The 12,875-nt window shown below is 36.0% G+C and overlaps 1 protein-coding gene across 1 annotated transcript; it reads right to left on the reverse strand.

Moving 5' to 3' along the window:
* Positions 1–470: 470 nt before the first annotated feature.
* On the reverse strand, positions 471–12,371 carry LOC116297762 (phosphorylase b kinase gamma catalytic chain, skeletal muscle/heart isoform). The gene is made up of 12 exons (XM_031706050.2): positions 12,112–12,371; positions 9,369–9,532; positions 8,949–9,003; positions 8,397–8,462; positions 7,770–7,842; positions 6,919–7,009; positions 6,066–6,156; positions 5,328–5,357; positions 4,322–4,445; positions 3,904–3,987; positions 3,302–3,343; positions 471–2,574 (listed from the first exon to the last, which is right to left on the reverse strand). Exons 1-12 carry the CDS (start codon positions 12,201–12,203, stop codon positions 2,236–2,238), a joined length of 1,251 nt encoding a protein of 416 aa, XP_031561910.1. The 5' UTR covers positions 12,204–12,371; the 3' UTR covers positions 471–2,235.
* Between the last annotated feature and the right edge of the window lie 504 nt (positions 12,372–12,875).

Consider the following 12,875-nt stretch of genomic DNA (forward strand, 5'->3'; position numbering starts at 1 on the left):
CATGATGTGGGGAACTCTCACTAATGGGCTCCCTGTGGTCGTAGCGGCGGGAACTTTCGCGCCAAAACGCGCTCGCTCGCCAATGCTATTGAGAGATTTTCAAGCTATGAGAAAATCTATTAAACTGATAAATAGAATTGGCGTTTTTATTTGCAAATTATAGGCAATTATTTCTTTTACACCATCCGCTGTGAGCGTCAAAGCACTTCACAATGGACGTAAGAATCAGCTTCTAAGCAAAAATAAATTTACAGTATTTACAACGTTATTCATAAATACCAGTCTCTCAATTACAAAACCTGCAAAATTATATTTGACATTTGTTCAATATTATAGCATTGCGGTTTCAGTGACGTACTAACCGGAATAATTTAAAGGCGGCTAGCTGTTTCCTCAAGATCCAGTTTTTAATTCTAACAACAAAGGGAACTTTAGGACGTGATTTTACATTCATTCCCCTCCCCCCCCCCCCCCCCCCCCCCCCCCGGATCTGCCCTAGCGATTATGCGATCAAAACTAATTGGAGTTGCGCATACTAAATAGACCCTTTTCGAGTTCCAATTACCGCTGTATTTCTTGATTACAGACTCATTTACTCAGGCTTAGCCTCGATTTTGTGAAGAATATTCACGTGTTTCAGCCAAAGTCCGTCAAGTTTCAAAGTGTTCGTATTGTTGAAGTTGCGCATTCTTTACTTTACCGTTGGTATTTGTGAATATTTAGACACTGATTCGAGGCTAAGCCTGAGTAAATGAGTCTGTATTCAAGAAAGAAAGACAGTGGTAATTTGGCACTCGAAAGGGGTCTATTCTGAACACAGATAGATTCATGCTTTGCGTCACAGTTGAAACAGTAAAATAAGACTGAAAAGAAAAAAGACCGCCTTCAAGGTAATGATCGAATGAGCTAATCTATTTACAAAGTTGCCCAACTCCCAATCAACCCGAAGCCTTGAACTAGATCCATCTGTCTAACTTAATGGATCACGTGATCATTTCCCGCCAGAAATCACGCTTTTTCTCGATGGAAATTGTGGCATTTTTTTGTATGCTTCGCATTCAAGAAAATTTGAAGGAGGGTCCAACTGTAGCCTTGATGAGATTCATGCGAGGTATTCATTTAGGATGCCAAGCCGTAATCTCTCTCGAAGGGAATTGCATTTTCCCCGCTACTCTTATTACTGCCCCACAATTCAATGCAGGATGAAATCCAAAGAAAATGATCACGTGACCTCTGACTGCATTTCATTATACATTACTTCTGTCTGTTCCTATATCCCCTATATCCATATATATATAAGTATATATACATATATACGACCGTGATATACAAAACAATATTATATTAAAATAAAAACCATGGAATAATAATTGGAATCTTATAAATAACACTTGATGTATCTTTGGGATCATATTATAGACACTACTGTATTCGTATAAAAGATAAAATTAACTCAACAAAATATATGTCATTTATGTGTAATAAATTTCAAACCATTTCAACTGCTCTTTTCTGCTAAGAGGAAGACTGGAAACGAATCAACCCGAATGGAATTGTGGGATTGAAATTAGAATCTTAAGGTTACATTGTAGTTGAGCCAAAAAGTCCCACAATCCCACGCTTCGCCAGTTCGTTACCAGACTTCCAGTGAATGTGGGAAACGGGCAATGTAAACGGGCAATGTAAACCTGCATGAAAAAACGTTTAACACCAAACTACACTAACCTACCCCTCCCGAAAAGAGCATTTGATTTGAAAACATCACACATCTCCCGTCCCCTCCCCTGCCCGTTATTATCATTATTATTATTATTATTATTATTATTATTATTACTTATTAGATTGTTGTTGTATTTCGTTGTAGCTGTTGTTTTTTGGGTTGTTAGACGGAGATTGAACACTGCAGTAGCACGAGCAAGTACTATATAGTACTAGGAAAGGCTATTGGGTAGTTTGGCGATATTTATCCATAACTGCGCACTCGTTTTTTACTTAATTCTTTTAAAACGTTTTTCAAATAATAAAAATCTTGTATTAATCTCTTATTGATTTTAGAGGCATCTCTTGCATTTTCCCCGTTGTGGAACAACAAAAAATCGGATTATGACAACTTATGACATTATACTTTAAACAAACGCAAAATAAGTTAGCTTATTATTATATTCTCTACCTGTACGTCCCAAGTCAATGGGCAAACAGCTCTTGTTCCTCTCAGGCACGGCGTTCCACACAAGACTAATTAGATTTAGTTGGGATAGCTTTCCTGGATCTGAAGGAAAGTACTCTAAAAGATGCATCAAATGGTAGGATTTTCTTTCCATTCCTAGGCTTCCCATCTGAGTTATATTTTTCTTTATGCGGTTTATTTTCAAATAAGGCGGCACGGTTTTGATGGGCGTCCTTATTTCTCTTGACCCAATGTCCATATACTTGAAATGCGCATCCATCGATGATTTTGCGAATAGGTTTGCTGCCGTAAGGCTCGTTGCAGACCACGTCGAATGACACCGGTAATAATTTGGATATCATTAGGTGGTGAAACTCACGAGCTGCACAAATTGCTATCACTGCACCCTAAAAACCATGAAAATAAACAGGAATCGAAATCGAATCGAAATATGGCGACCAATTTGAATAACTATTGTTCTGCACTGACTAGCGACTGACTAGCCTCTCATACGTGTGAAAACGCTTTTATGTTTCCACGTGAACACGAGGCTATTCAGTCGCTAGTCAGCACAGAACAATAGTTATTCAAACTTGATCATGCTATTTCGATTCGTTGTGTTCACTAGCCATTTCAGAGATGCCATGATCAAGTGCAAGATACGGCTACGTGCGAAGAAACACTCGGCGGCGCGCACTATAAAAGCGTTCAAGAAAAGTTTTCTCTTTAACAGGCGACTGAACAATAATATAGCAATTAATTTTTATAAACGAAACTTCAAAAACAAAACTTCTCGAGAACGCTCTTATACACAGATTCGCGCCGCCAAGCGTATCTTCGCGCGTAGCCTCGCTATCATGCACTTGGTCACGGCATCTCGGAAATAGACTATTAAAACGGGACTTTAGTACCATGTTCTATATACATTTAAAAAACATTAGCTGAAAATTATTACCAAAATTTGTGTTTCGTTGGACGAGAACATATAACGATAAAGTTAATGATCAAAATCACATGAAAAACCTGACAACGGCAAATAGTTCCCCTTGAAAATGAAATGAAAACTCATCCTATATGAATATTGCTATAAAAAATAAAACCCAAAGTTGCAATCTGATTGCGCAATATACTTACTTTGAATTTCCATCTTGCACAGAACCTTTCATTTCTCTGTGCCTGAAGATAAAGACATTTCATTAGAGAAGCTTCCTTGCGACTGTGAAAAGCTCGCGCATGAACGTGGTTGTGACACGGAAAGGCTTACGCCAAACCAAGAGACCATGAAGGGTAAATTTTCGTGCAATTTGATTGGTTTGGCCAAGAGAGCATGGCAAAACTGCACGAGAATTTACTCTTCATTAAAAAACCCGAAACACGACACGAAAACGGCGGTGGAGACGGTCACGGCACTGCCAGCCCAATCACATTGCATGAGCATTTACTCTGCATCCAATCAAATACCCGAAAAACGGCATGAACACGGCACAGACACGGTCACGGCAATGTCAGACCAATCACATCGCACGAGGAAAAAAATCAGCCAATCAAAAATCTAGAAAACATCAAGGTCGCGGCAAGGCATATACGGCTTTTCACATTAATCCTAAAACCATTCTAGTATAAATAATGTTATACCTTATAAAGAATTGTTGAATATTTTGGTCACCAATGGATAAATGTTATTTTTATCGATTATCTTTATAATGTTTATTTATATTATATTTAAATATTGTTACCTTCGCTTCTTGGAACCAGGCGTGTTCTAGGGCTTTTTTGCAAATTATTCTCTTTTTAGGATGAACTACCAACATCTTGGATATCTAAAAGAGAAAGACCCTTTATAAATATCCGAGCTATTTGCTATATATTGCCATTTCGAAAACGAGCAAGCGTTTGGGGCGAGTTTTGAGTTTCAAACCAATTAGCACAAAAAAAAAAAAAAAAAAAAAAGAAAAAGAAATTGTCATCGAAAGCATCTCAATATTAGTAAGTCAGAATTACAAGCTGTCATTCTGCTGATTGTAAAGAACATTATTAGCTTCACAAGATCTAACAAAGGGGGGGTTTCATTGAACCCAAGGAACTACCCCTGGATCCGACACTGATGTTTGTAAGAAAGATCCTAAATCACCATAGCAACATGAATATACTTACTAAGTCTTTTGCATTAGAGGATATATCATCCCATTCAGGGCTACTGAACTGATATTTGCCCTCCATTATGTTTCGAAGCATCACTACTTGACGACGATGCCAGAATGGTGGAAAACCACACAGCCTAGATGAACATAATCACAAATACAATCAATACCACATCACAAATACTAAAAAACTAATTACGATTTTGAGAAATATTGACGGCTAGTTGGGAGAAAATATATTCGATATTGGGCGGAGTCGCGAAGCTTTCCTTTTCGTCGCACGTTAGCCAATCAGAAATTTTGAAACGACAATACCACGAAATATTGTCGTCTCAAAAATATAAGAAACTATTTAGTGGATACTAAAGGGTAACACACTATCTGATTGATAACATCAACAGAATGGACCAAATCACTGTCTTTCTATACACTACTGTTAATCATTCCCTTGAGGATAAGATTTCTCGTTTGACTTGTGTTAAAGACCCTGTTGCACGTTGAAACTCTTGTCTGAATCTAAGTTTCCGAATGAATTGAATTTTACTTAGACATGTCACTTAGACAAGTTTCAGGACGAGATTGAGCTAAATAACACCCATCTTGAAACTTTCTTTGAATAAACAATCCCATCAGTAAACAATCCCATCAGAGTCCAACATTCCCAGCGAGCTGCCAACATTAACATGGTGGATGATGGTGGTTTCAAGAAATTGTTTTGTGTACGACATCCCCAAGAAACCTTTCTTACCACATTGTTGCATATAACTATATAGTCTATGTACATTCTCATATACATACAAGTTTTAGCCAAGAGTTGCAGTGTGTAACAGGACCTTAATATTATAGGGATGGGATCTACAATGGCTATCTAGTTGTTTACATGTAACATCAAGGTCAAATTACAATTCCCATGCAGTGATTGCCTCTACTACCCAAAGTTTGAATGCATTGTTTTTATTCTACATCTTATATGATTCTCTTGTCTAACTGTTTCCGTCTACGGTAGTCACACTACTTACAAAGTATACAGAATAACTCCACAAGCCCACCTACAAACAAGAGAAAGAAAGGAAATTACAAATATACATGAATACCTGTTTGGGTATAGTAATTAAATTTGAAAAACTGGCAAATAACTGGAGTACTGTACACATGTATTTTGTAATGAGTGGGTGAGTACTTGTAGATGCAAATTTCACCATTACTTTGGGGGGTAGAATATTCTTATTTATTATATAATTACCAATGAAATATCTATTTTTCTCTATTTTGAAAAATTGATATCTTCACACGTGAAAATAACATGTTATTTTCTTGTGTGAAAATAACACCATTGTGATGGCTATTCAAAAATACACGGAAAGAATTGCCCGAAAAAGCCAAAACATACTTCATTGATAATTATATAATAAACAGAATATTACATGGGCACTTGGAGATACGAAATTTATCTTCTCGTGTTGAAAATCTCTCACTCGTTTGCTACGCTCACTCGTGAGAGATCTTTTCAACACTCAAAGATAAATTTCGTATCTCCAAGCACCCATGTAATATCCTCTATTTCTGTTGTATAGACCTTTTCAGAACTCAATAAACAGTGTGCATTATGCTCTAGCTTTAGTACAAGCTGCACTATATAAGGCATGATGATCATGAAATATGTTTATTCCCAGGCTAGACCACAATTCACCATGTTTGCTATTCCAGAAAAGATCTGTGCATCACTGAATGAATTTTTTTATTTTCAAAGTACTTACACATCGACTTCCTTGCCATATCCTGGAGCATCTGGAAACATGGAACACTGGAGTACCTCAGGTGCTAAATAGCCAGGAGTACCACATAACTCTAGAATAAAATGATCAAACAGAGGATGATTAAAGATAATCCAAGAAATGGAAGGCATGTACAGTCCATCAAAACACTGCAGCAAAATAGTTTATTTCCATGAGAGTAAAAAAAATTGTTTAACCTCCATAACTTGTTTTCTAGGACTTGAATGCGAGGCTATGTGTAGTACTGTTGAATCTATTGTTCAAACCAACATGCCTGCTGGGTGAATAAGCCCCATTATTACAGCACTGCCTTTTTTCACAGCAGTTCAAGCCCGGAGTCACTAGTTCAATGCCTGACTAAACCTGTTATGTGAGATGGGTTCATTTGAAGTGTTGTTCCTCTCTGATCCCTTTCCACATAGAATATTGAACATATCTGTGGTGTGTTGAGCAAACCTTGTTGGAGAGTATAGTATAATTTTAGACTTGAATATAGAGTATACATGTATACATGAAGAGTGCTGCGATTGGTCAAGCAACCAGCGATCATGAGACAATAATCATTGGTCATCAGCATTGGTTATGAAGTTTGCTAAAGTTTGCCAAGCAGAAGTAATATCACTTAAATACAGTCAACTCTCACCTTGGGAACACCCCAATATTATGGACACCTTGCTATTACAGACAGGAGAAAAATGCCAGACAAAAATACTGACAAAGAAATGACCATAAATAATTTTTGCTATTGCGAACGCTCGCTATTATGGACATGAAGTGATGGTCCCGAAGGTATCTGCTGTAATGAGAGTTGACTGTACACTCTATGTTTACATACCTTTTAACATTTCATTTTCCTTAAGCATGACAGCAAATCCAAAGTCTGATATCTTTATTCTTAAATCATTGTCAAGTAAGATATTCTCTGGCTGATAATAAGGGAAAAATTGCAATTTTTAGATAACCAGCTCTTTTGTCATTGTACTGTATGTTTGGTAATCCGATAATGTTGTGATTAGATAATGGCTGGTCATTGACATAGTCCAGTCAGAATTGGAATTTGTCTGTCAAATCTTTGCCTTGCCAGTCATTTTGACCAGTAATGTTTAAGCCAGAAATGAGGTATGACTGAGCTAAGACTAATATGGCAGGTCATCATGATTGGGGCCTGATGGGCCATGATTTTAATACCTGAATTATGGTAATAAATCAATGCTTTGGGAATCAAAATATTTCAATAATAACATACATGTGGATAACAGTTCTGTCTAACAACTACTGTAGGAGGATAATTTATCAGTTATCACTAGCTGCATAAATGGGATCAAACAGCTAGTGATAAATTATATACTTCCTTTCTAGCTTACTGTATACAGCTATTTCAAAAAAGGTTGAATACTGAATACTGCATACGGCATTGTGGGTCTTGTTAATTTGAAATAAAAAGTAAATATACAGCAATTAACGTAGTTAGTATATTGTTTCAGATGGAATACACTAAGAATAGAATAAATAATAATTATTAATCCTACTCTAGACAATGTCACTATGACCCACAATGAATTTTGGTCTTGAAATGCACTATTCAGTATGCAGTATTCAACCTTTTTAAAAATAGCTGTAATAAAATTTTATAAACTAACAGGTTGTTTTCCAAATTGGCAGTTTTAAACTTGTTCCAATGCTAACCTTAAGATCTCTGTGGACAATCTCCAGATCATGCATATATACAACAGCCTCTAATATTTCTCTCATGATCTTCCTACAGTCAAATAAGAATGGAATATGTGTGTTAAGGCTTTAGAATTGATTTTTAACCCCAACTTGGCAAACAGAGATGACATGGTATGGAATTAATTGCCCTATTTCACTATGACAGCACATGAAAACAATCATTTGTTTATGGTCAAGGAGAATCATGGTCAAGGTAGGGGCACAAAACACTTAGCAACAACACAAAGAAAACGGCAAAAAATTTCTTTGCCATCTTGTCCTTCTTTTAAACAGGCTGTGACGTCATAGTAAAAGGGCTTATGTGCAACTGAGTACAAAGAGGTTAGGTAAGGTGTGGCGATGTCTTAGTAAAACAGGGTAATTGACAACATCCGTCCAATCAACATAACAGGGCATGATACTGTGATGGTAACATCACAGGACATCGAAAATGTGAGTAAAGTTTTTTTTACAGTTACGGCAAAGTTAGCTCAATTTTCAATTCCAAAAGATATGAATATCAAGATCCCTCACCCTAGCCATACAGATTTGTGTGTTTTTTTTAGTATCTTTACATGTTATTATACATGTATAGTACAGTACCTGGCTTTTTTCTCTGATAATGTGACCTCATTTGTTAGAAAGTCAAAGAGTTCTCCTGATTTAGCACTGAAAGCAGAATATAAAATGAACTCAAATAAGAATATTGCACAAAGTACAGTATAAGCTAGGTCACTGGCCACTTTAACTTTCTGTACTCCTCCCCTCCCCCAACAACCTCATCTCCCTTCTTATCCCACAGATTTTCAGTTAACTTTTTACATCTCAGGGAAGATCCATTTTTACCATTTATTTCTGTTGTTCCCCATCCTTACAGCCATGCTGCCTGTATTCTGTCTGTCATTCAAGATTTCTAGTCACTGTACCACCAGAGTTTTACTTTAGTTGCAATACTAAGCCCTTAAAATTTACAAAACTGATTCATAGACCCATTGCATGTGACATCAAAGCAGCTTGATCTGAGGGACGAAACAAAATGATTCCAATCTCCTGAGAATTGGAACCTATTGTTTTGTCCACTAGATTGAGCTGCATTCTGACTTGCTGCAAGGGGTCTATAATTGAACATGTACTGTACATTTACAAAATACTCACAACTCAAATACTAAGAAAAAGTATGCTGATGACTCATAAACATCCACAAGTCCAACTGAAAGAAACCAAGATACAAATATTTATTAAGATAAATAATAATTACTGCAAATCAGGGCCATAACCAGGGGGGAGCACAGGGTGGGTGTGCACCCCCCTATAAAAGCTTAAGGTCCACTCATCCATCTCCTTTTTTTTGGTTCTGCTTTCTTTTGGTTACCTTTTTTTTCTTTTTGGTTCTGCAAATTATTGCCTGTGCACCTCCCTGCAAGATCCCTAGTTACGCCACTGAGTTGGTAATAAAAAAAACGATCAATGGTCCGATTTTATTTGATGTGCACCCTCCCTGTAAAAGTTCTGGTTACGGCCCTGCAAATAGATATTTCATTGATGGTTATATATTAAATATGTAAAAGTACTCACTAATATTTTCATGTCCATGTAATTTGAGTAAGATGTCAATTTCATCTTTTGTAGTGCCAATAATGTCGACACCTCCTAGATCGCTGAGCTTGTCAATAATTTTCACTGCATATTCCTTCCCTGTAACTTTATCTGTACACTTCCGAACAACACTTGAAGCTCCACTGCAAAAGAGAAAGATACAGTAACAATGTTTTTCAAACAAATAGCATAAAAGATTTCTTAAGTAGTCATTGGTTATACCTCATGAAATAACAGTTCTAAATCTTGTGCGCTGATTTGAAAAAGTGCAAAGACAGATTTGACTGTCTCATTAGAGTGCAAATAATATACCTGTGAAATAGATAGCTAGCTAACTAATTACTAACCTTTGGTTGCCTAAGTCTAATTAGTTAAAATAGGTGTGCCGTGACGGGTAAACTAGTACATGCGTGCTACTCAAGGGCACGCATTTTAAAATATTTTTAAACACACTTGCAAAAACTGAAACAATATTTTGTTGTACATGCTTTTCCTTCATATAGTTTGACATGTTCACATTTTTGTATCTATTCATTTGCGTATTGAGTTGTTACTCTAGTAAACGCCCATGCCCTTATCATGCCTCACTGAATTCCTATGTTTTGTCTAATTAAGCGCTAACTATCTCCTATTTCATCCTAACTATTTCACAAGTATATTATTTGCACTCTAATGAGATGTTGCTGATCAAACAACTCAAACCTAGTTTGAATGAATCAGATTCCATACATGCCAAACTGATTATGTTATTATATATCTATTGTTATTATTTCTATACATATTCTACTATTCTAGTTCATTTTTGACACGCTAATGACGTTGTGCAACATCGAAATGTCGTCACATTTTTAACATGTTTTTATCGTTCAATTTCAATATAAAAATAATGTTTAAATAAGAAGTTATTAATAGGTGGTTTCAATTGATTCTTTAAATATTGATCTGTTTAAATATTGTTAAATACAAAGTACTTAATTTACATCTAAATACGACTATATGCATAAAATTGTGCTGCAGGTATTACAAGATTAAGCAAACCAAAACAAAGAAGCCAAACTTTACATTTATTAAACCCTGAAGCAACCTCTGGACTAATCTGATTCAACACAGTTCTACATCATGATCACATTGGAATTAACTGTGTTGGGTTATGCAGGAATGTTTGTTTAAAGGATTCTATTATGTATTATTATTATGACACTTAGGCAAAACAATGCCTTCTTGAAATAGAAAAGACAACTGCTGTTAATGAGCAATGCACGACTGAGTTTACAACACAAGAATAACCATCAGCAATAGACTCAATGCAGCTATTCTCTAACAGGTGTGAGGAAAGACAACTGCTGTTAATGAGCAATGCATGACCGAGTTTACAACACAAGAATACCCATCAGCAATAGACTCAATGCATCTATTCTCTAACAGGTGTGAGGAAAGACAAGTGCTATTAATGAGCAATGTACAACTGAGTCTACAAAACAAGTATAAGCAGAGTCAACACACACAAACTCAGTGCAGCTCTTCTCTAACATGTCTGATGAAAGACAACTGCTAGCTGTTGATAATGCAAAACTGAGTCTTCAACATAAGTAGATTTAAGGTTAAAATGCAACAGAGATTATTTTAAAACGTAAAAACTATAATTTCGTAATCATTTCATTTAAAGTTGGAACAGCACATGTTAAGCCTAAAATAAATATATAAGGATTAGTCTATAAGGAAGAGGAACTCATAACATATCTACAAACATCATATGGTGTCAAATAAGATCATGAGCAACACCTTTAACAGCTGTTAAAAAATATTTCACATCTGAGAACACCAGCTAGAATAAATTAAATTTTGAAACACAGACGTTATAAGCTGAAGATTCTGAGGTCGATTTTGAGGTTTTTTGTGTGTTAATTATAAACGAGAGACAAACAGTTTACACGTATTGGTATATAGAAGGGCTTACTAGCCTTTCACGCAGATTGAGGATGTAAACAATAACCTAAATTTAGAAAACTTAGGTGTTCCAGGAAAATACGGTTTCATGTGACCAAGGAAATGCGATTTTATGATAATAATAGTTACTCTCAACGAAAAATAAGACAATTTTAGTTAATAAACCTTGATTAGGAGATTTTTATTTTCTAAAACAATTCAGAAGTAAAAAAATTACTCAGATGAAACGGTTCTTGGCAGCTAATAGCGCTTCTAAAGTTTCGCTTTTTCTTAACTTCCTGCCAAAATATTCAAAGTCCAAGACATTCAATAGCCGAATTCTGGTTTTTCATTCTTCACTCGATGTTTTCTAGCTAGGTTACTAAAACATTAAGCTTAATTTATTAAATTAGGTTTTTGAAAATTCAAGCCCAAAGTTGTTTATGAAATGTTACTTGTCGCAGTAAAAAAATGGATAGCTGCAACTTCCTTGAACTAGAATGTTACCTGTTGTGCTCGGTACTTTAAAATTTTCCCTTAGGATGAATTATTTCGATATACTCGAGTATTTTTACTGGCGTTAGAGTAAAAACACTTCACCTTGAACTTCGTACAGAAGGTATACAGCTATTAAAACGAGCAGAACACTATGGCGTATAGTAGAAGTAACCTTGTTTTAATACGAAAAGCCAACTCCTTACAAACAGATACCATTAGAATGAACCCCAAATGAACCCCAATTATAAAATAGTCTTAAATAATGTTTAAAAATGCTTATATCAACAGCTGCACTTACGATCCCAGGACTTCTTTAGCTTCATATTTCTCGATGAAGCCGCCGGTTGCTTCACTTCCAATTAATCCATCTTCAAAATCCAAAGCTGTCATCTCATTCAAATGTCGAAAAACTCTTCCCAAACCCTAACATGAACCAACCAAGTTAGTTGTAGGTTGGGAAGGAGCTGGAAGAAATATTTATCGAGACATTTTTTGGTCGAGTGTTTAGACTTATGTCGACATTGAACTACTACTAACGTGGATTGAAGGGTTGAGCCGCAGTCATACCAGACAGCGGTTACATAATTAGGCTCGTGACTTTGGATCTGATTACGGCACGCACACGTGAGTGATCCACGTGAAAAGGTTTATAGTCAGAGTTGATGGGAGTCTCTGAGACGGGAAGAAGGAGAGAGCTCCAAAAGCTCAACAAAACTGCTAAGAAAAACAACACGACCACTCATTTGTATCATAAATACAAAATTTACTTCAAATCTCTTGCAAAAACTAAATTCTATCTCTGCGGATTCTAAGAATGTGCTATATAAGTTTTTTGTTCTAGAAAGGCGGTCACTAAAAGACACAGACTGACCTGGACCGGATTTGCTAATGAACGGTTCTGCGTCAAATGGCTGAAGGGCTGCGTAGGCAAGGCATAAATTTCCAATTACTTTATATATATATATATATATATATGCCGTAGTATATATTTATCAAACTTTGCCAGCGGCGCTGCACGATTCTGAAAAATATGTTTATTTTATTTTTAGAGGGACAAAAAGT

Source organism: Actinia tenebrosa, unplaced genomic scaffold (genome assembly GCF_029948245.1).
Source record: "Actinia tenebrosa isolate PJP-AT-01 unplaced genomic scaffold, QUT_ActTen_1.0 PGA_scaffold1__47_contigs__length_23844297, whole genome shotgun sequence".
NCBI classification, from domain to species: Eukaryota; Metazoa; Cnidaria; class Anthozoa; order Actiniaria; family Actiniidae; genus Actinia; species Actinia tenebrosa.

Bases quoted from the DNA above. Each gene is read 5' to 3' on its own strand.
- LOC116297762 (XM_031706050.2), bottom strand. From the start codon at position 12,203: ATGACAGCTTTGGATTTTGAAGATGGATTAATTGGAAGTGAAGCAACC. The intron at 8,463-8,948 runs GTGAGTATTTTG...TTCTGCTTTCAG, and splicing joins TTTTTCTTAGTATTTGAGTT to TGCTAAATCAGGAGAACTCT. The intron at 3,344-3,903 runs GTAACAATATTT...CTTTATCTTCAG, and splicing joins CCTGGTTCCAAGAAGCGAAG to GCACAGAGAAATGAAAGGTT.